The sequence below is a fragment of the Nothoprocta perdicaria genome, unplaced genomic scaffold, assembly GCF_003342845.1.
Source record: "Nothoprocta perdicaria isolate Ctin4 unplaced genomic scaffold, notPer1 scaffold_43, whole genome shotgun sequence".
NCBI lineage: Eukaryota > Metazoa > Chordata > Aves > Tinamiformes > Tinamidae > Nothoprocta > Nothoprocta perdicaria.
The window spans coordinates 2,699,751-2,723,833 of NW_020455677.1; the positions used below are offsets into that span (position 1 = coordinate 2,699,751).

Sequence of the window (24,083 nt, forward strand, 5' to 3'; positions counted from 1 at the left end):
GTGTTCAAGGTCCAGGTCTCAAACTAAGAAAGCAAAAAAAATAGAGAAGACATATGTCATATCTATTGTAACCATTCCTGATGTTGAAGTCATATACCTTCAGGGAGGGGAAAAAAAAAAAAAAAAAGATGGCCCTACTCTATTTTTCTATAATTCTTTTTAGAAAAACATGCCATTCTACACAGTTCAGACATACTGTGGATCAGTCTTCCTTACCAAATAGATTACAAATTTCTGAACCAACCTTTCCACTTGAGGCTAATCCTTTTGGGAGAAGGTAATTTTCCTGTTTATCTTAATTGCCATGCTCCCTAAATTTCAATCTGTACATTAACTTGACCCTAATTACGTGGCCTCATTGATAAAAKGAAGGTTACAAAAACTAGGCACAATTCGTGATGAATTTTTTTTCCTGTATTTATAACAATCAAAAATCTGAACCCTCTCCCTGATCTTTAACTTCATTATTTTTTCGAAATGAGTGCAAAACATATTTAAGGTGCTTGTTTATGTTCTTAAATGTTAGTGCTTGTTTATGTTCTTAAAAAGAATATAATTTCTTATTGTATGCGAGATAGTTACAAAGATGTAAATTTGTGTATTTACATGTTCTCCTTTCTTTAAGAAAATATGCCTTGATATTATAAAGGCTATAATTTAGTCTTCATAGGTTCCTTCTGCTCATTTTTGTTATTTTTAATTATTTTTTCTCCAGTCAAACATGCTTTACATTAATAGATTGTTGAAAGTCTTCTAGCACTGTCTGCAGTTAGCTATTCCTGGTGTTTGAAGTAGAATAGAACAATCATAACAAAAGGAAAAATGGCTAATTAATGCAAAGCCACATTTCATACTTAGAAAATACAGCTTCATTTACTTGAGCACAAAACCAATATTCAAACAGAATTAGAAGAAATACCTGTATTTTCAGGTTGCTGTCCAACTATAAATTATAGCAGGAATGAAATGCCTAAAATTCATGTATTGGAGCTTAATTCTTAGAGTTACAGAAGGTTGAGCATTTTTGCAAGTGGGAGAGGACGTAGTATTCCACTCTCTTTTGTCGTGCACAATTAAGTTGTTAGAGGGATACTAAAGTACTTTGGGAAAATCTAGCACTGTTGCTATTATCAGTAACATTCACAGTTGGTTTGTAGTAAAACGCAAGTCACTCTTGTCTGTGAATAAATATCTTTCTGACTGCACAGGATGATAATTGCTCTGCCTGGACTTTCTTTGGCACCTACTTATCTCAGCTGAAATGATTGATAAAAATATGTTTCTACTGATGCTGAACACTTCTAAATTATATAATGATTTTTGTGTTATTTCACATTTACTCTGAAGAAAGTTGGTTCCAAATTGAGTTTTATTGCTGTCAGTACCCTTATTAATCAAAACAGGAGAAGTACTAGGCTTTTGCATGTAATCAATTTTTAAAGCAAGACTTCCTCTTTCTTTCTTTTTTGGAACGATGCAGACAGTTCTGTATGCTGGATATCAAGTAACTGACTTCAAAGAGAAGACAAATTCACTAAAGTGAAAATGATTGTGATAGTTCTCTAATTTCCCCCACAGTGTATGTAAAACTGACTTTTAAAGTGTTTAGTGAATAATGGATCATGTAAGGTCAGTACTAGCCATAGCTGTTATGGCTATTATTTTCTCCTTTCATGGGAGGGTGCTCAGCAAAATGAGATTGTCACGCTCTTTTTTTTTTTTGAGAGGACAGCGACAGACAGTTAAAAGCCTCTTCATGTAAGGATGTTATTTCATAAAGACACCAGCACTGGATTATCCCCTTCACTTTAAACTTCTGCCAGCTTGTACAAAGAGATAAAACAAAATAGCCCCAATCCCAGGGGTGGAGAAGTGCTGGCCAGATCTGCCCATGTCCACAGCTTTCATTTTGATTAGTCACATGTGAGGAAAATTCACTTAGGCTGAGAGGTAAATTTAATACCAGTTATGCCCATGCTGTTCATATCACAACCATTTTCACATGATGCCACTTAATTCCCTAAGAAGCAGAAAGGTAAATCGGTGGCTGGCCAGCTAAGGTGTCATAATGCATTAGGACCAGGGCTCGCTGCAGGGGATAATGGTTCTGATTGCTGTTGACTCATGTCTCCACCAACTGCCTCATGTAAAATAAGTGACATTTAAAAGGCATCAAGATGTGAGAAGAGGTTAAAAAAAAAAAGCAGCAGAAGAAAAAGCAGAGTACTAAACTTGCCACTTGAACATAAAGTCCCTTTTTCACCCTAAGTGGTATAAAAATGATAACTCAACATGCCATGGGTGACCTGCGCTATGCTTTGAACTTCCTGTCTTGTGTTTTTAGAGAAAATCTGTAAAATTGCTTCTGGGAACTGCTCCAACATGTTATCATTTATTTCCTTTTTCTTTTTTTTTTTTTAATTTTATTTTTTTGCCCTTGGATATCAGTCTATTCATCTTTCAGAAAGCTTAAGGCTGAATCAAGTTCAGCAACGGTATACAACAAGAGGCAGCCTAGTCTCTGAAGGCCCATTTAAGTCTATTTTTATAAAGAGAATCAAATTCCAGTTTACAGTAAGCATATGCTTCAGTTGACATCTGTTTCTAAGACTTGGATGCTTTGTTTGCATAACAGGCACCAATAAATGGCCTTGTTTTAAGTCTGCTCACTCAGTTGTATTTGGGTTGTTCAGCTGGGGATTTGAGTTGCAGCTGATCCCCTACCGCTCGTAGCAGATACGAGAGAGAAGAAAAAAAAGCTGAGAAACCCAGCCTTATTTATTAATGCAGATTTCAACATTTTTAATGAGTCGCTTTCCTTTTGTTACATGACTACCACATTCGTGTTTGCCCAAGCAGAGATGAGTATTTCAAAGTATGAAATTAAAGGTAATATAAATTTTGTTGGGTTTTTGTGTGTTATTTAATAGATCTGGTATCTTATTCAAGTGACAAAGCCTAGTATTATGAGGAGCATGTAATGTTGGTAACTAAATGGATGGTATGTGTAACAAATGCATGTGTTYTGGCAACATATAATTACGTAATATAATAATTTTAAAAATATTGTGCTTTTTAAAATCTCTATGCCTTGAGAATGGTGCAGTTTATAATACATTATAAACAAAATTTAATACCATATCCTTTCTTGGGGAAAAAAAAAGAAATTCTCAATGAAAAATACAAAAATATATGTGTTGTTCCTCTTCTTTTCAAAATATAGGCCCTTTAATTTGCGAAGTGGCATTTTGTTGCAACTATGTGATATTTCTTTGATACCTCTGATATAATTTAAATAAATATCTACTGAACGTAGGAAGTGCCTGGAAAAAAGGCAAAAATATATTTGAAGTATCACAACTGTATAATTATTTTGCTTAATAACTTGTATAGCATCTTTAAAGCTGTATAAGCAGTGCTATATACACACTGATTCTTTTTAGTATTTTGACCTCTCCCTATTATTTTAAAGTGTTCTTTAATAGTTAACAGAATATATAATATATTTCAAGTGGATTTACTTATCAACTTTTTCTAGTGGTACCAACAGCAGTATTGTGAAATATATCTACTCCATTTACTCTTATCCATTGCACCTACTTTCTTTTTCCCTTTAATTTTTATATATGGTAAAAATTTCATTGAAGGGAGATTTTAGATGACAGGACTGTAATTTTAAACCCAATAGAAGAGGTGTAAGCAATTTGAGCTTAGCTGAAGCATAATCTTAGGTTGTCAAGAAGAAACCCATTCTCCCTATGCTAATCAATCAGTATATCAACCGACCAATCATCTCCTCAGCTTAGCATATATCCTAAGGTTTGATATATCTATTAACTGCCCATCATGCAGCTGGTCTGTGGTTGATGAGATTCCCTCTATCTTGGCATTTGGAGGCAGGCAACTGAGCTATCACAGCCTCGGATAAATACTAAAGTGGAGATTTCAATCCTGCTCCTGATAGCCAAGACAATCCAGGAATATAGAACATATTTTCAGAAAAGAACACTTAGACAATTACGTTTTCAACGTCAGCATCCTATATGTGAAAATTGTGTGTATTTCATGATCTCCTTCCTCCAGCTCCCCCTCATCCACCAGCAGTTTCAGGAAATTAGTCTTTTATTGTGACTCAAACTTTTAGCAGGAAATAACAACAACAACAAAGTGCTGAGATTTGTTGTTAGCCGCTAATTACAATAGCAGTTACATACAAACAGCTACTTTAAAAAAGTGTTTTTCCTCGTTATTACACTGTTAGTTCTTTATTGATGGAGAGATATATGAAACTAGTGTCACAACATATTTAATCCTTATGGAAAAAGCTTAAATCTGTGAAGATAGACACCTGCTGCTCCAGTTTAAAAGTCAGAGCTCAAATCCCATTTGGGAAAATATAATCTTGCTATTGACTCATCTGTCTACAAATATGGGAGCTTGGCATGCAGGGTTAACATAGAGTTTCATGGTGTATCTGAACAAGAACTGTTGTAGAAACTGATGATTTATTGGCTTTGCAGTTAGTAAAAATCAGTGTTTGCCTCAAAGAATAAAGTGGCCTAAGTTAGGTATTGTAAAACCTTGTCTCTCACTAGGGAGAATCCTACGGTCAGCCGAGGGTCTGTAATCACCAAGGAATTAAACATGCCAGGGGAAGGTCTTATCCTCAGATTTCAGTGTCAAAAGACAGTTCCTGAGCCAGTCTCTGGGCTGGTGTAAAACTGGGCACTTCCAGAAGTCAGTGAACATGTGCCCACTTTAATTAAGAATGTTATCTCCTTTCTTTTAGTTCTTACCAATGATAAATCTAAACATATTATTATGAGATAACCCTATAGGCTCCTTCATATCTTCATTTGATTCTATTGGATGTAATATTTTGCTTTAACTCTTGGTTCCTTTATTTTTGAGTGTTGTRAAATATATTCTTTAAGTGCCTCCAAGTAATGTCACCCCTAAGCTATATATCTTAGGTAAAGCATATTATTTTTGACCAAAGAACACTTCTGCTTTAGAGTAAAAGCACTGTTTGTACAGTTCTGCAACTATTTTCAGCAGAATGCAAGGCCTGGAGCACCTGTGTTGCTCTTTTGCATTATTTATACCTTGTGAAATAACGATGTGGTCAGTTAAGCTAGATTTTTTCACAACAAGGGAGATATGAAAGCAATCAGTGGAAAATGTCTGTAAGTATTTCAGGCTTTTTGTGGAGAGGAAATTCCACTGTTAGTTTTTTTAATATTTTATTAAAATATTAAAAGCATCTCCTTGGGTTCAGATCAAGAAAATGRTCCAAAGCAGTATTATTAGTGTAACATTAGTATCATGAAGGYTGCTTAGACTTTCAGAAAAAAAATATTATCACTTGCAAATATCAGAGCTGGGGCTAGTTCAGTGGCTGAGATAAATGGCCACTGAAGCTACACTGTATAATACCAACTGAAGATCTGGCCCGTTTTATTTAGTGCTCATGCAAAGTGCCAGATTGACAGCCAACCTGTCAACAGAAACCTGCTCATGCAAAAAGCAGTCATAGGCAGCAGCAGTGTAAGTTCCCCTGTGTTGCACTGTAAACGTATGGCAAACCTGACCTGAAAGGAATTGTAGGGATCTTCATGCTAATCTAATCCTTGGTCTTTCACCAAAGAACAACAACAAAAACTATTACATATTTTACTTTATTATAGATGGTACCATTTTCTTTCACTCTTCCTGTCTAAATTCTGTGATTGATGTGAATCTGTAAGATGAGGTGTCTAAGAGGTTCATCCTTGTGCAACGATTCACCCCCAAAAGCTCCTGAGCAACCAAATCCCATGAGACAGGTAGAAGGAAGGCTTAGGAAGCTAAGGAGGTTTGGGACATCGCTGCAGGGTGGCAGCAGTGGAGCATGCTTTAAAGAACTGCACACTTAGCACCAGTTGAAGATATCCTCAGAAGAATCAAGTCTTCTTGAATCTGGTGACCTGCCTATTTCATTTAGGAGAATAGTAAAACATATTGCCTCATTTTGCCASTATATAAAGTTCTAAGAAATATGCCGTTTTGGGGGATAGTACAAAGCCTTCAAGCTGAACTGTGCATCCACTTGTACGTAGTTAATATCTTCTGGTAGCACAGAGGAAGGTATGAGTGCAAATGCTTTACCAATAGGTTGGTAGACCATGTAGAATAGAACAGTGTGATAACAAAGAMAGACACTGAATCAAAAGATGCCAGAACCAAAAAGGTATCATCTTTGTCTAGACAATTTGGTRTAAAAAATAAGTAAAATACAAATCAAACATTGGAGATCCTGACTCCAGTACCACTTAGAAACACAATCAAGCCCCCAGATAAATTTCAATTTAATTTATTGTGAGCAATTTGTAATAATAGGTCAGTTACCGAAACTTTCATGTCCTATAAAGTACTTCAGATAGATATGTAATATTAGGGTATTGTTGTTTTTATTAGAGTAACAGGTTGTTACCCTCTCCATCCATAGCATATCTTTAAAAAAAAAAAAAAAAAAGGGCAAGGGGGAAGGTAAAGGTAAAACGGCGTTTCCTTCCTCACTTCATCTATAAACAGAAACAAGATTGGAATATTGGAATAGACTAGTCGGGGATACAAGGGTTACAGCTGAGATATACTTGATTATAAGTTGCTGTGAATACTGACTATAAAAGCATATATTTAATGGAAAATTCTGATTATTTACACAGAGTGTTTAAAAATCTTCCTTTTTATATATGYTTTCAGTTTTGAGATAAATATATATGCACATACTTAAAATTTATTACATATTTAAATGATATAGTTCAAATATCATTGAATGTGTTTATTCTGCTCTTCTCAAAATGACTGCTCATTTAAATCAGATATTATAAAAACCCAATGACTAATCCTAAATTCAGGTGTACTACCACTCAGGCTAGGCAGATTGCTAGTTGATCATGCTAAGATGCTCCCTTATCCATTATTGGATCTGAAAAAGAGGAGGATTAAGAATTATCTGACTTCTCAGTTAATGTGCAAATCATCTAAAAGCTCAGCTTAGAAAGGTCTTAGAAAGCTGAACAGCAGTAAAATAATAATAATGTCTTAGAATTTTTAATAGTTTAAATGTGCCGTGTCACATTTTTAGAATTAAAGTAGTTTTATGGTTTATATCTCAGATGGTCTTTTATCTCTCCCTTYCTGTTTTTGTAATTATATATGAAAGTCCTATAAATCTATTTTTAATTAAAATTTTGTATTGCAATTAAAAGTTGTCACTTGGGACAAGCTCAYGTCGCTGAAACTCAGTATAAAAATGTATTACTTTTAGGCTATAGTAAAGACAATTTGATAGGTATCTCTGAAAAAGAGCATTAATATTAATATATCTACTTTTAACAAAACTTGAGGGAAGGAAAAGTGTGTGTGAGGAGATGCAGTTGTATAAAATAGCTGTGATCTTTCTAGCATTTTTCTGTGATATTTGTTTATAATATTCTTCTCTGCTTTTGGTTGTGGTGAAAAAATCCTTATTGAAAAGGCTGAAATACTGTTTTCCTATATTTTCAAGGAAGAGAAGAGTCTATGAACCAGAAGGCATCTCTTAATATTCCATCTTTGCATTTTTACGCTAGTACTGCTGTTTGCTGTTGCAATATTTGTTTTATCATTTCTATCATTCCAATATGTATACTTGCCTTTCAAAATCTGTGAAAAGTATTTAAAAAGGAAAAGGAAAATGCTAGTATTTCAAAACCCTATTATAATGCATTTTCAAATATGTCAGACACATCTTTGTTAAAATTAAACCAAGGATTGGTTTTGAGCGAATAGCCCTATATCCTTACAGATGCTGTGGATGGATGCATCTAAGCTGCTTATTATATTGATGGGTTTTGCTGCTCTGCAGCAAATGAAAACAGGCAGCTGCTTCCTCCATCAAAGCAAAAAGCAGCCTGAGTTTTTATTAAACGAGTGTTCATTTCTTCTATTGCCAAAATTCTTACACAAAACAAAAGAGCAGTTTTAGCACATTATTGCTTAACTAGACATGAACAACTGACAGCAAGTGATAAGCCTGTCTGCTTTTCACAACTGGTAATCATTTTTGGAATAGATGTTTTAATATAGTTGAATATAAAATTTTGTAATTTACATCTACAATGGTACGTAAATTTATAGATCCAGTTTGTTGCAAGAGAATGAAGGTTATAATCACAAAAGGGTTGTTCCAGTGTTGTTTAATTTTTAATAACTGTTTCAAAACCAGTTAAAAAAAAAGCAACAACACTAAATCAAATTCATTCATTTAAAAAAAAAAAAAAAAGGCTGTTAAAGACAATCGTACAAGCAGATTTGTACAGTTTTCTTATGGAAAAGACAGATGTATGTTTATGGCTTTGACTTGTTACTGTGTTTCCACATCAGTTCCACCGAACCTCTTAAGTTTGCACTCTAAAAGAAATTTGCAGATTGCAGACCATCCTATTTCCCTCCTAGTCATGAATAATAATGAGAATGAAAGTGAGAGATATGGTGCTGAGGCCATTTTGCCCAAGCGGAAGATCTCAGCCGGTGCTTATACATATTTTTCAATGATCTGAATATCATAAATTCTGTTTTAGATTGAAAGAGAGACAAGAGCTTCTATAAAATATATGTGCGTAGGGAAAAATGATGAGATGTATTTCTCTTTGTATCTCCTGTTTCCTTTAGTGTTCTTCTAGCTTTTCAAACTGAGTTATAGCATTCCTGCTGCAGAAAAGCAAGCCAGCCTTTCTTCCTGATGCAAATTACTCCACTGGGCTCCAAGAGTGGTCTGCAGTGTGCAAAGTCAGGTATAGCAAGGCTCGTATGTGTGGTCCTACTCTAAAGGCTATTAAATATGGGGTTTAACACTGTATAAATTTATCAAGGTTGCTCACTCACAAATTGACTCAGGGCAGATTTCAGAATGGAGAGGCTCAGATTAGAGAAATGGGCTTTCAGGGAAGGTTAGCACTTACATCRCGGTAAGAAGTGGCCACGTGTCCGGAAGGTTACAGTACTGCTCTCCTTTTGCAAATCTCCCAACTTAAATTTTGTCATCTTTGATCTGCTTTCGCTAAGATCTGCTCTCTTGTATCTCCATGCTCTGCTTGTATCTTTATTGTGTGTGGGGGGAGGCTTAAATCTGAGGATGTAAGTTTGGATTTTTTTGTTCTTACTTACCTAAAAATCTCATATCTTCATTTCACTAAAATGACTAGATTCTTGTCTTTTGTGTATTATGAAAGTGGTTTTCTATGGAAGATAGTCATTCTTCTATATATGCATTTTATGACAGCTAAAAAAACTGAATAATTGAAGTACTTTGTTATGTACATTTGTATTTTCCAACTCACTCTACTTTAGATACTATCTTAAGCAACCTGGATTAATGATTACTTTCAACTATGTTGCATTTTTACATGCAACATGAACAAGTAGAAGAAAAGAATTTTTTTCTTCCTGCCTGTACTTAGCTTGGTCGTAAAATAAAATTGAAGACAGGCTCAAAGTATGAAGTTTTTAGAAGATTCACAGCCAGAAGTGTTTTTGAGAGCTATCTCCATGCAAACTACTTAGCTAGAGCAGTATAAAAATTCACAAGTAGTTTTTACTCAAGTAAATTCCCCAGTTTAGAACAATCATGCCTTGCATGTCTGGTGCAARTTGTGAATATGCTATACATCCACTTAGTACTTAGTGCTATTTAGTCTATTCATGATTTCATATTTCTGTCACTCAGAAATGAACTTTAGTGCTCTGTAAACAGAAAGTCTCCAAGTATTGGTTAGATAGAGGCTCATTTCAAATTTTTCTCCAAATTGATCTGCTCCTAAACCTGATTCTGACCTGCTTTTTCACTTTAAGACCTCTGATAGACAGCTCTATGCTGTGCTTGGTGGTGGTGGTGCACACAAAAACTAACCAGAACGAAAACACCAAACTTACCTTCCAATGTGACCTTAATATAAGACACTGTCTGTAGAAAATAAAATTTCATATGCTAATATTGGGATTGCAGCTATGCTACACTAAGAATGGAAGGACCTGGCTTTGAACCTCTAGAAGAGCTTGTTCTTGTTACTAGCTCTTAGGTTTCGGGATGCCTCTGTCTTTCAGCAGAGGAGATGGGGGAATAGCGTTCTGCACAAACTTACTCAAACACTTCTGCACAGTTCAGGGCAGTGCCTAAAGCTTTTCTCCTCTCCACCAGCAATGTGTCTTGCTTTTAAAGATTAATAGATACTTAGATTCAGAAAATGGTTCTCCCTGACTCAGTTAAATTGKTGGTGCTTCTTTTGAAAGATTACCRATCTCTTTGTCTATAGCACTTGTAATATGTTACATTCACTTGGGATTAAAGCAAATAAATTGACTTCATGTAGGCCACAAGCAGGATATAATGGCAAAGAAGACCTTTATGAATATATTCAACTGGGGAAAATGTTTGGCTTTTCAAATCTCATATAGGATTCAACTATTTTAAGGTAGTAGTAGACTCTAATGGAGTGGAAATAACACAGGTTTTGTGATACTTTGGAATAGTGATGCTGCATATCATGGTTAAAAGAAAGCATCGTCAGACAGCTGCCGGTACATGACTTAGTCCAAARGCATTTAAAGTTGCTTTAAAGAGCTGCTGTGCCATGTTTGAAGCAGAAGTCCTGACATTTTCCTTGGGAGAGCACTGTGGGAGTAATAAAAGCAATTTATTTATTCTTATTGTTATTGTGATCTCACCTCTATAAGGAAAGTTTTTACTTTGTTTCTTGGGTTAAATCGTATCTCTGGGAGTTAGAATACCAAAGATTTTATTTTCTCCATAATTTTGTTCTGTGAGTTGAAGTAGCTTAATCTGGTTCCAATTCCTCATGTGTAACATCTGGACAGTAGTACTTCACGATGTCTTTGAGTCCTTGATCAGTTGGCTCTGTTAGTGTGGTGAGATATTGCAATATGGTGGCAAGTGCTTTAAAAATACCATACGTATTTTGTGTGTGTCTGTAGGTATGGCATTTCTCCATCCAGCTCTGTGCTTTTTAGTTGTAATGTTTTTCTACTGCTACTGCTGTAATACGTATTATGAAGCTGTGGAGAGGTGGATACCACTGGTTTTATGGCACATTTGCAATTGGATTAGWGAGTGATACCTTTCTTGGAACTGTGGATCTCCTGTTCCATCCTAACGCTGAAAGGGTATGTGCAGACTGCTGGAATTCTGGAAGGTGTTGGTCTGTGTGCATTGCGTTTCTCCCACTTCTTCCACTTCCAAATTACAGCCTTTCTGGAGGCATGCTTTAAAACCCCAGCACAACTCAATTTTTAATTTGTTTTAATAAACACTCCAATATTGTCTGGCAATCTTCAGTTTGCATTTCCTAGTTATCAAGGTGATAAAGATTTCTAAAACCTTCATTAAAAGCCTCAAATTGATTATTTTTACAGAATGGAATTCCAGTTTACTGTTTCCTTTCACAGCCATTCACAACCGTACTTTTAACCCTTTCGTCTAGGACTAGAAGACACTTCTAATATATTTATCACCTTTTAAGTATGATTGCCATTTGGTAGCCTTTCGATATCCTTTTGCCTACACATGTGTGAATAATTGACCATTCTGTGGAAGTAATTGTACATGCAAATAGGTACCCAAGCAATGTTATGTAGTTGTTAAAAAAAAAATCATAAATCGAAATGAGAATAATATTGTTTTAAATATGAAATAATTGTTTTAAGTGTTTTCACAGGAAACACTCCCTTTATGCATGTGATTGCAGGAAATGAATGAAGCTTTTCAAAACTTAGAGCTGGTTTTTTTAACTTAGAGGAATTGCTGCATTTCTGTATTGCAGCTGATTATTTTCTAACAGAATCAGAACTATCTTGTAACTTGAAAATGTAGGTCATTGTGTTGCTAAATGTAGGTCAGAATGAAGGGGAAGGAGGCAGAACGCAAACTCCTCCACGTGGATCTTTAAGCTTATCCCTGTTTTGAAAGCAAAGAGGCTTACCTACCTGTTCAAGCAAGAGAGGCTTTTCCTTTTACTAAAATTAACACAGGTATTCTTGCCTCTGGCTTCTTGGCTTAGCTAGAAGCACCGTGTGCTTCCACACTTCAGACCTGTGTTCACAGGAGACCTTCTGACTCCTGCTTCTTTAGCTGCCAGCTGCTTATATCATTGCTGAGGTGATGCTTTCTTCCTATGGGCAAAGAGAGGGGGGAGGAGAGGCATGTCCATCACTAGCATCTGCTTCAAGAAAGACTTTGTCCTTCCAAAGGCGCTTTACCTTTCTCTCRGCAAAGAGCTATCTCATACACCTGAAGTTTCAGCTGGCATCAACATTGTAATGGAAGCAGGGGAAAGAACAGTGACCCCTCATAAAAGATTCAGTGACTCCATTCAAAGTGCCCTTTCAGTAATATCCGTAGAGAAGTGAACGACACTTGACTGAGGGTACTGAAAACTCAGACGTTGAAGRATTTTGCTATAATTGACAAGTATTTTAAAAATTCACTCAGGCTAAAAGTTTGCTATGAAAGGATATAGTTATTTTGGGGATGGTGGTGGTAATACGAGATGTGCAGTATTGTAAGTGGTATTAAATTGGCCATGCCTTCACTAAATATTAGAAAACACTTTTATTACTTGAGTATACACCAGTCACTGCAAACTGAAACATTCTTTATATCATACACTAAAATATTTAAACAGTTATTATATTTATTGCCAAGACTGTCATTCTAGCATATTTCAATGCTCAAAAGCATTGAAATGCTCAAAAGGGAGATGGAAAATCCTGTACAATTCTTGGTGTATGTTTCACTGAAGAATGGGTAATCGTGTGTGAATATTTTATTTTAACCCTTAGCAAGTCTGTGTAAAATACCAGATCTACAAAAACCTTATCAACCTAAATTTTTATTAACTGGACAAATAATAGTATTGTTTTAGTGGTTTTTTTTTTTTTGTGTTTAGGAATCAGAGCTCTAATTTTTATACCTTTGAGATCTATGTCATAGACAAGCTATATGCAAAATTTTGGCCAAATGCTTGATCTGCATGCAGATTCTGCATTCATAAATTTTCATCAACTGTAATAATGACTGGGTAAGTCAGAGTAGGAAGTGGATGGACAGAAAGAATTTTGTATTTGAGGATTACAATCAGACTGTAAGTGATTTTTTAAAAAAAAAAAAGCCTTTTTTTCTCTCAAACATTTATTGAATTCTTCCCTCCCTCCCTTTATAGAGCAGAAACAATTGTTTCTTCATGTTGTCGATGGCCTAAAGGATGCATATAGGCAATAAGCTTCATGGAATTCTATTTCCATGTTCATAAACACCTGAAGGATGTTCTTGTAGATCTTAAGTTTACTCGAACCATGAAAGTATCCACAGTTGATAATATTAAATCAGGTTTCTGTCACGGTAATTCATAGTGCTATGTGTTGAGCGGGAAGCTAACCCCCGGTTTTCACCTGTGGATAAACAAGGTTTGTTGGTTGGTTTGTTTGTTTGTTTCATTGCTAAGCAACAACGGAAGAAAAACTTATACAAATGTAATTAGACCGCAAATGCCTTTGATTCATCCTCCAATAACTTTGAAAGTTTAACACAAGTTCCTGAATATCAATTTGTTTTTCCAAGCTTTCTTTAAGCAATGGAGAAAGAAAGATGTCTGCAGGAGACTCTACAAGCCACTTTAGTTCTAAACTGCCATCTCCATTGGCCATGTGGCTTCAGATAGGTCCTTAAAGTTGTGATAAGTTGCTCTAAAGTGACACTGAGTTTCATAAGATAATATTATTGAAAGGATAAATTTGAATCAATGACTCTTAAGTAAGACAAAGATCAATAAAAGATTTATGACAGCAGTTTATAAAGCCATGAGTAGTATGGAATAGGCAAATAAAGAGTGGTTGCTTCCTGTCTGTTCTCATATGAAAACTAGAGGGCATCAGATGATCTTGATACAACACACACAAACTCTGGAGCATACTGCCACAGGGCAGTATAGATACTGCAAGTTTGCCTAAGTACAATTAGAAAATTCCTTTGGCATTWATTAAACACAAATTTATCACTAGTGGCTCCTAGTTCCTGAGGAACCACTAGAAATCATACTATCTTATAAACCTAACCATACAGTCTTCTTTAGCATAGGATCTAGTGCTAAGGATCAGTGTTTCTTAGGGTAAGGTCCTAACAAAACCTGAGAGTTGTCCCTGAGAAAACAGGCTAAATAAAAAGGATCTGTGAAGAAATAAGCTAACAAATGATTTGAAGACAGCAAATGGCGAAGGTAAGGGGGTCTTGTCCCCAGTGAGAGACAGGATACTGGACAAGAGGACCTTGACAGTCTRATGTTCATGTCAATGCCCATATGTTGGAAGTCTGAATTAGATTGTATGCGACTTTTAAAATCTTGACAATGTGCTGGGTATGTATATGTATATTTATGTGTCTGTATATATATTTATATACAATATACACATAGGCATGGCCATTAGTCTGAGTGAAGTTTGAGAAATATCTAGTTCCAATGCTGAGGATAAGAAATCTATCATTAAAAATCTGATTCATTTCTCTATTCTGTGATAGGGTGGCAAATTTCAAAATGAAACATTTGGTAGAGGTCTGAAAATAGTAATACATATTTAAATATTATCTCAGAAAGGCAGTGTTCTAAGAAGGCATGTATTTTTGTTTTACAGGTCTCTGGCCGTCTGAAGAAGTGCTGGCTTACTACTGCCTAAAGCACAACGAAATGTTCAGGTACAGAGTTAAACATAAAAAGATATTTTCTAATTTGTTARTTTTATTGTATCTGCATGGTAAAGATTGCTATGATTTAAGGCTTCAGATTAAATTTAAAATGTTCAAGGTGAAAGCATGTTGTTCTTAACAAAGAATTCTGAGCTGCCTTTGGGTACTAATATTGCACAGCAAGCTTTCTGCTATATGTCAAAGACTTTTGATTTCCACTCAAGGCGTTTTATTTCACTTTGATTTTTTGGGAAACAGAAGTGAAGGTCCAATCGATCAGTACTGATTGTGAAGGTCAGGAAAAATAAAAGATGTTCTTTAAACCGACATCCGCTGCAAAAGCAAGCAAAATATTACCTGATAAAGTACATAATTATTGTATCCATTGATGGAGGAATTTGCACCTGTATTTTATCTTTGGGAAGTATTTCTGAGGCATCTGTTCTTTTCCAYAGTTTTGTGGGGKTTTTTTTCCCCCCTACTTTCTCTAAAATTGTAGAATATAGGTTTCCAGCATCCAATAAGAATACTTAAAAATAAAACCCAGCCTGGATCCTTTCTCCTCCCTTGAGTATACAGAGGCCTGCACTTAGAAATCCTTGAAGTTTCATTGTCCTGGAGCATGAAAGGGTCTTAGGCAGAACCATAACAACAGTGCATTTGCAGGCATAAATTACATTCGGAGCAAGGATACAAGGCTAACGCCCAGTAAACCAGCTTGGAGAACACAAAATCCCTCCTTCTTATCTACATATTGTGTTAGGAAAATACAGAAGAACAAGCTGCTTCAGTCTGTAGATCCTGACTCTTAACAAACATTGTGAGCCTATTATACAAAGCCTCAGTTTAACTGAGGCTAAAGCCCCGCCCAAAAGAGGAGGCAGCTAACACAGCTCTTCTCGCAGTTGCTGCTCCTTTGCTGAGTTTAGGTGGCTACTGTGCAGTTCCACCTTGTTGCTATAGTAGTGTCTCTACAGCCACAACTRGTGACTTGTACTTGCACCTCGTCCTTGCATGCATATGTATGTGGGTATGCCTACGTATTATGTATACACAAGTTTGGTTCAAAATGCYTTAAAACTCCCTCCTTGGATATTTCATTGTGTTTGTTTCAATAAACATGACTCCTGTAAAGGGTTAAATGCATTATAAATGTTACATTTATAATCTTGTGTGTGTGTGTATATACATATTTATACACAAAATAATAAAAATATATTTATAAAAAAGCGCACATGTTATTTATAAAACTCAGAACCTATGTGAGAAAAAGCTATAAGCATTGTATTTAAACCACAAACTGCAAATTCTCCCCATTTTGTTTTCAYTTCTTGCTGGGTTTTAGGCTGGGTTTGCTCCCCCAAACTCTGCTTATCTTTATTTTCCCTTCTGCTGAAAAGAACAAAAAGACTTTTTGCAAATGAAATTTGCCAAGTCTAAGAAAAATAAATCTACCCCATTCAAAGCCTGAGCATTTATATGCGGTCAGGCAGCCAGTCCATGGGCTGCAGTAAACATGCTCTCAGCATCTGTATTCTGATATGGATATGGCATCCTTATTCCTAAATATAAGCACARAGCTTGTAGGGAAATACTATTTCGACATAAAAATGGGTTCTGAGATGATGGTGTCTGTTGGTGCACCCAAAAACCCGTTCAGCTGGAATTCGCCTTGCTGTTAAAATAGGAATGTCTCCRCCAGCCCTACCGGTTGTCCTAGGCTGAGCTATAAAGCAGCCTGTTCGGGTTGTTCCTCTAGCGCCGTGCGCTGAGTGCTGCCCCGTGCTGCCCTCCTCCCTCCGGGCCAGCCACGGCTCTGGAGACGAGGCTTCCTCCGCGCCCGGCCAGCTCCGTCCTGCAGCACTTCACATGCACATCTTAACGACGGTGCAGCACGAAAACGTTAAAAGTAACCTGTTAAACCACCTATTCGAGCCTAAGCTGGGGCTCAGTTCGGACTCCTGACACCAACTTGTCGTGGTTCTCTGTGGCTTAGCTGTGCGCTGTTCCCATCGTCGTTCATAACAGAATTATTTGTAGGTCACTCATGGTTTTAAGTGCTAATTGAAGGATCAAATTTCTTCATGTGTAATTGTTTTGAGCTGTGCGGCTTGTTTTAAAACTTGTCTTTTTTTTTAATATAAAAAGGCTTTTAGGCATAACTATATAGAGAGATATATAAATAATATTATTTTCTCCATTTACTTCCCTAACTGTTTTTGAAAGAATGAATGTGGATTAACATTGTTATCCTTTCCTAACAATTATCTTTCGCTACTCTAGCTAGTTTAGTTCTAAAAGACAGAGCCATTGACAAGGGAAAAAAGGGAACCTTCTCAGATTTTTCAGCTCAGCGGTGGTAATGTTGCACTGAACACTAATGAGGGAACCCCCACTGATTTGCCTGCTTTGTGACTTTTCTATTTCATAATTATTTTTAAAACGCAAAACGACATGAGGTAGCCTAGTCATGTCTCTACAACTTCCTGGTAGCTCAGTTCTCACTGCAGATGGCAATTTGTTCTTGTAACATATATGTCTCTCTGACCATTTTCATCTAATTTGTATGGGTTCTACCATTTCCTTTCTCTCTTTCAGGGACCTTGCTGTGTGTGAGCTAGGGGGTGGCATGACATGCTTGGCTGGGCTCATGGTAGGTCTTTTCTCAATTCCAATCCCATTCAGAGGAAGAAACAAAAGGAAAAATGTTCCAGTGCCTCCAACTGCTGGGTCAGAGAACTGTCAACAGCCTCAGCTGCGGTCAAGCTGCAGAGTCTTGAGAGACCTTCTAGATTGACTTGCTTTCGTATCATATTGATTTTATGGTTGCCTCGATGAGCAGAAACATTTTACCTCAGTGTAGTCAATATCTCTTGTTGTGACATTCCAGGCCACGTACGGTCTGTCTTTCATTGCCATGGCTGAAGCGTTTTTTTTTTTTTCAGATTATAGTCCCATTTGCTAAGATACAGGAATAGCCTGGCGAATCACAGTTGGAGCACCATGATATAGCTGCTAATGTTTTGCCTGCATTATTACACCAACAAACATGATCCAGAGCTCTCGGTAATTAGATTCTTTTGAATTAGATTGGCCATTCAGGAGAGTCGTTCACCATTCTCTGGGTTCTGAGTCATGTATTCAGGAGATATTATGTAGCAGTGCAGTGCATTAGACAAGTTTTTATGTCTCTACAAATAAAAGCATATTGTTACACTGATTGGCATTTGACAAACCTGTCGCTCTTATACAATGTGTCGAGGTTACAGCCCAATGTGCGAGCATGTCAAAGCTCACAAAAAAATTACCCTTACAAAGCCATCTGCCTGCAATGCAAAGTTATATGAAGGGCATCAGGCAGTCAGACAGAAGCAAGCTGAAAGGCAGAGTGACAGCCTTGTATGATGGCTCTACTAGATAAACAGAAGCCCGCAAATGAAAGCCTCTCAGAATACCATCATCCGCTGTCACAATGCAATTACGGAACAGAATGATAGCAAGATAGAGGCTCCCGCAAATGGAATGATAAAAGTATTGACTGATTTGATTGAATGATTAAAATAATGCAGACATAAAATGAAAAAAGATTGAAGATTGTTACAGAGAAATAGGTGAGGAAGCATGATACTGAAGGCTTGTCACTCCTGTCTTCACTTCCACACAGACAAGCATATTTGCTCATTGTTTGCTGTGCTCTTTTTTTCAGGTTGCTATTTCTGCAGATGTCAAAGAAGTTCTGTTAACTGATGGAAATGAAAAGGCCATCAAAAGTATCCTTATTCAGATAGAAAACTGGTTTGTTGTGCTCATTCCTTTTTACTGGCTGAGTAACAATCGATATAAAGACAGGCAGCATGGGGTATATTAAGAAAAAGTCCCCCCATAAGTAATTAAAAAATAGATGGTGAATATCTTAAACAAAGCTGCAATTTCCCATCTAATAAATTTCACATTTTCTTCCTAAATTAAATATGTACTTGTTGGTATGGAGCAAGTACAGCAGTAAATATTTGCCTTATGGTTCAGTGCTGAAAGATGCCTTGTGTATGTGCTGCATGTTACAGAGGGGAGAGCAGGGAATCAAACCATTAGCTTTCCTTTGACATATATTATTTTTTTTGCAGAAGAAACTGGATTTTTTTTTTTGCATGCAGATATAGCATCTTAAAATATACATAATATTTGTATATCTTCATAGCTTTTCTAGTGTATTTTAAAATGCACAGTTTCATTACAGCTACTAAGTTGTAAATGCCTGCAAATTATCCATTTAGCCTGCTTAATCAATTATCATTTTACCATTATTTCTCTTGAYGTAACATTGTAAAACTACTCTGTCCCTTATAGGCAGTATTTTATTATATTTCTTATATGATTATATTAGAATAAATTGCTATTATGCTTTACTAATACGAACACATAGTTCAGAAAATTGAACTGTACTTTGGCTAAGCGAGAGAATGAGTGAGCATAATTTGTGGCCACATTAAATATCAGCACAGAATAAGAACAGATATATACAGTGAATGCTAATAGCCCTTAGAAATTGAGAGGAAAAAAATGGAAGATATCTATTTGCTTTTGTTCCTTGGTAATCTTTCCATTTGCATTTTAAGGCAGACTAGCGGTCAGGTTTTGGCCACAGCATCGTCAAAATTATTTAGATTTGAGATTTGTGTGTATTTGAAAGCTAGCGTAATGAGTACTTAATGAAAAAATAAGTTAAACTATGTTGCAGATTGAAAAAAAAAATGCCTGTCTTGTAAGTTAAAACAGGAAACACGTCAGTGCGTATTAGTTATTAGCTTTAAAAACACATTCTCAGGGGTAACTCGGCCAACYATAATTGCTTACAACACTTTAACAATTTAATGGAGAAAAAGAGCCAATCACAAATCAAATCATTTAAAACCTGAAATAAAAGTCTCCTTTTTCTTGAAAATGCAGGTTCTTAATTGTGCTCCAAGGATTTTTATTTTGCTAAATTCTGACTGATTCTGTTCCTGGGCTGAGGAGGAGGAGGAGATATTCATTATTCTATGCAGTTTTGTACAGCGTTTCCTCTCCCAACTTTTCTTACCTGCCTTTAGGAAGATAAAAAAATGTGAGGGAAGAAAAGTGTTTCAGAACTAGTGCAACAAAACAGACTGATGTTTGACAAAATCAACCTTCTTTAGCAGAAGGTCATTTTACCCACAGAAAGCTTCAGGTGARCTTAGTAATCATTGGGTCAGCAAATGGTTTGCATAGCAGATTCTATAAACATATCTGAACTTTTATCAAATTTATCTATCTTCTACAGATAGGAGAGTCGGTGTGTGTTAAAAATCAATCTTTGCTCAACCTTTGGAACGAAACAATTTAAAGCGTTATTATTCCTGAAAAAGATACTCCTAATAATCTAATTAATACACCTTAGTTTTCACAGTATCTTTTAGAAATCTCTTTTATTTCTGAAAGTCTTACAAGCAGTCTTCATCTGTATTCACTCAGTGAATCCCTTTTAGAGAAGTGATTGGTGGAAGGCTCTAACAAGAATTTATTTTTCTTTTTTTAACATTTGGTGCTCTGAAGGCTCAGCATACAAAGTGCTTTTATTGTGCTGGATTTTACAATGGGCTTAATATTAGCAGGGTGCCAAAGTGCAGCAGACTAAGAACTTTACAGTGTAGGTGGAATGTATTCCTAAAGGAGCATGTAATAAAATGTATATTGCATTTTATGTTTTATGGACTTCACAAGTAATTTTATGATCTGTCATACAGTAATTTTATTTTGCATTCTTTGCTATAGTCACTAGCTGTTTAGAAGTTTAAACTGCATTTAGATCTGTTTCAGCCACACCAGGCTCTCAGAAATCAGGAAGATATTTTTAGTTTAGTTGGAGATAGTGTCTCGCCTCAAGTGCACAGACTACAAGTGATATATTCCTCCTAACTTATATTATTGCTGATGGTATTTTTAATTGTTTAGCATACCAAATTAAATTAATGTGAGATAAAATACTGTTTTCTTGTCTAAATTCAGCTCTTCAGAAATAGTTAATGCCTAGTATTATGCTTTTTTATGTAGGTATTATAGATTAAAATAATCTTGTTTAAAAATTACTGTTTACATCCTCCCTTTAAATTTCTTAGGAAGCTTAAATTACATGCCAGTCATACTATAATATCCAAAAATTACTTTCCAAAAAGTAAAAGTGGTTGTCAACAAAAAGGAAAAAAATCACTGTCAGAAGCCAGGAAATCACCAAGCAAGCCTGCTAATTATTCTTAATGGGCAAGATGAGCACATTAAGAAACAAATGAATACATCAGTGAAATGTAATTGAAAATCGACCTGGCAATAGTGCATTGCATCTGAGAATCTGCCTTTGTATTATCATCATCATCATAATTATTGTTGTTTTTGTTGTTGTTATCACTATTCAGTGAGCGTAACTAACAGCTATGCTTTGTGAAGTCTTAAGCTTTTGAGGATTTGATTTTTCTTTTGATTTTTGACAGTATTCATTATGCTGCTTTTCATACTGCCACATGCAGTATTTACTGTGTATGTTGTGAGCATCTATATAGGGATATATTATTGAAATATAGTAAGTTWAAAAAAAGGTGAATATGTTAATTTCAAATCATTATTGTGATTTTAACCACTTGACTCTAAATATATAGCTTTATTATATATTAATGAATGGCCTTATACAGGAGACTTTTTATGGAGTCTTTTAAGTGGATGTTATGATGTCAGTTACTAATCCATTTAAAAATCTTCATTCTAACTCACTCTTTCTAATTATCATAGCTAGATTTTAATTATTTTACAGATCATTCCTCTTGAAACTTAGGAAATCGAGTTATTCTTGCRTTCTCATTCTCTTTCAAAACTTTCCTGTTGAGTTTGTGTGCTTCATCTAATTTCTGTCATGATTGTTTAAAAGAAGGTAATGTTAAAAAAGAGTGCACATTTCAAGTGAATATTAAAGATACATAGAGAGGCAAAGTAATCAGATTTGATTCCTTTTGAAATTTTGGGTGATATGTATTCAGATACAAATTTTCCAGCTTAGGTCATTTCTATGATACCTAGAATACCAAATTATATATTTTTTTTTTTTTTTTAATAATTTTTCTTCTGATGCAGAGACACCAAGTACCTTCTGCCTTAGTTCCGTTTCACACCGTGTGGTAGGGATTTGAACTACTGTTGGAAAGCTTCAATAATACAGAACATTGTTGCTGTGCACTGTAATAGCCATTCAAATAAAGCGCGTGGATCTTTCAACAGTCCTGGGAAATTTAAGTTAGAAAGGTCATGTTGAGCCTGAGTGACTGAAGACAGACACTTATAAATTATTTAGAAAGGATAATCTTAACACATTTAGTATAATTGTTAATCGTTTTTCTCGGTTATGCAATTGAAGTACTGTAATTTATCAACAGCGTTGCTTCTACCTTGACTAAAAAAGAGTGTGCTTTGTTTCTGGAGTTATTTATGCCTTCCTCTTGCTTCAGAAGTGTGTGCCATTACTTATTGCTTTCTGTTGCGTATTGTGGCAACAATTTAAAAGTATGTCTAAAGAACAGAGATTGGTTTCAACCTGTTTTCTCTCACTGAATTTTCAATTTTTGTTTTAATAAAAAACAAATAGCATTTTCTTTCACGTTGTTTAGGTAGAGTTTTTCCTAAAAGAATTTCTTAAATAAACAGTATTAGGAAGGCTAATTATAAAATTTCATCAAAGCAAATAAAAAGATATGTTAGTCATTGTTTAAATGAGCCTGACATTACACTATTCAATTTTTTCATAAGAACATCTGCAAAGAAGAATTTAACTTTCAAGAGGCCAATGTGCTACTAATTACCACCAGATTTCCTGTGCCTTAAAAAAGAAGGAGCAGTCATTGACTGACTTTTCAAAACTGTGCCCGTATGACTCAGTATTACTAGTGTAACACCTTTGTGTCTGAATCTCTTCCTGATTTTAGAACTGTGATCAGAATGAGGATTTATTTTAGAGGAAATATCTCTTTTCAGAGATCGATCTTATAATAGTAGTAGTAGTAAAACAAACTGCAGCATCTACACTTACCGCTATTTATATACTTAAGAGTGAGTTTTTGGGGATACGTATGAATTCAAGTTGTCTGTCATTCAGGTCTCAGAGAATCACTGCGCTTGGTCTTTCCAAAGGCTTCTGAGTAACCACAAATGATTGATTGTAGAGATTATCTTTCAGATATAGATAACTTCATTTGCAATCCTTGGTTTGGGTCTGCCTGACCCAAATCTGGGGCCTGATCTTCCAGACTGGAGGAGGCCTGAGACACGAGACAAAGCAATGCTGTTACATTACTTTTTGGGAGGAAATTATGTTTTTTTGCTTTCTACTTATCTGTTATGGTAGAGAGGACCTCCAAGCCATTCTCAGGAAGACAAACAAAATAAAACTCTCCTGGCTGCAGGTGAAAGTGCTACTTTTGTATGTTGGATTTTATCCTGACAGTCGGAGCCAAGAGCAAGAGTGCATGTACTGTGACCAGGACAGAACTCCAAACCTTGCAGCCYCTGAATCCTCACCACTGGGATCTAGAGGCACAGCCAAAAGCAGCGCAAACTAAGCTGCTCATTAAAAGACCACCCTAACAAATTGCTATTCCCCACCCTTCTAATTCATATGTTTGCAAAGATACTTGCCTTTAAATGGGCGTCAGATATGGGAAACCTTTTGCAGCTTCCTCCCCCTTCCTTAAATGGGTGCATTAATGAAGGAGCAGTCAATACAGGTAGGCAACAATAGCAAGTTGCTGGCTAGATTTATGGCTGATGTGCCGGAGTAGCACTGTAAAATCTATACTTCTGAAAAGGCGGACTATTAGCACAGATTAAAGCAGACCACACAGATAAAAGACACTATGGAGGTATTAACAATGGAAAATATATTCTTGATTTTTTTTCATTACTGCTCTATTTTTTAGCTAATCCTTAACAAGTATGCTACAGATGTACGTGACATCATCACAAGAAACCAAAATGCAGGAGTATTTAAGGCGCAAAAAGTGTCAAGTCGGTAAGATTCTGCCAAAGTAGCTTATGGATTCTTGCATGTAACTGTGTATTTCAAGTAAGTGGGAAATGTGACCTCAAAAGCTGATAAGGGCACAGATATGTRCACTGCGAAAAGATGTATTGCAGTGCAAGTGATGCAAAACAGAAACATGAAAGTATTAAAGAAATTTAATTGCATTTTTTTTTTACCTATAAAGTGCAGTGTGATTAATTTGGTGACATAACAGTGCTTTTCCCCTTT

The 24,083-nt window shown here is 35.8% G+C and overlaps 1 protein-coding gene across 1 annotated transcript in view; it reads left to right on the forward strand.

Annotated features, from left to right (window-relative positions):
* The first annotated feature begins 13,392 nt into the window (after positions 1–13,392).
* The window catches only part of CAMKMT (calmodulin-lysine N-methyltransferase), a 41,527-nt gene continuing 30,836 nt past the window's right edge, over positions 13,393–24,083 (forward strand). Inside the window, exons 1-5 of the mRNA XM_026046240.1 lie at positions 13,393–13,438; positions 14,725–14,785; positions 17,375–17,429; positions 18,483–18,546; positions 23,777–23,843. Coding sequence (XP_025902025.1) covers positions 13,393–13,438; positions 14,725–14,785; positions 17,375–17,429; positions 18,483–18,546; positions 23,777–23,843 — 293 coding nt within the window. The remainder of the gene's footprint in view (positions 13,439–14,724; positions 14,786–17,374; positions 17,430–18,482; positions 18,547–23,776; positions 23,844–24,083) is intronic.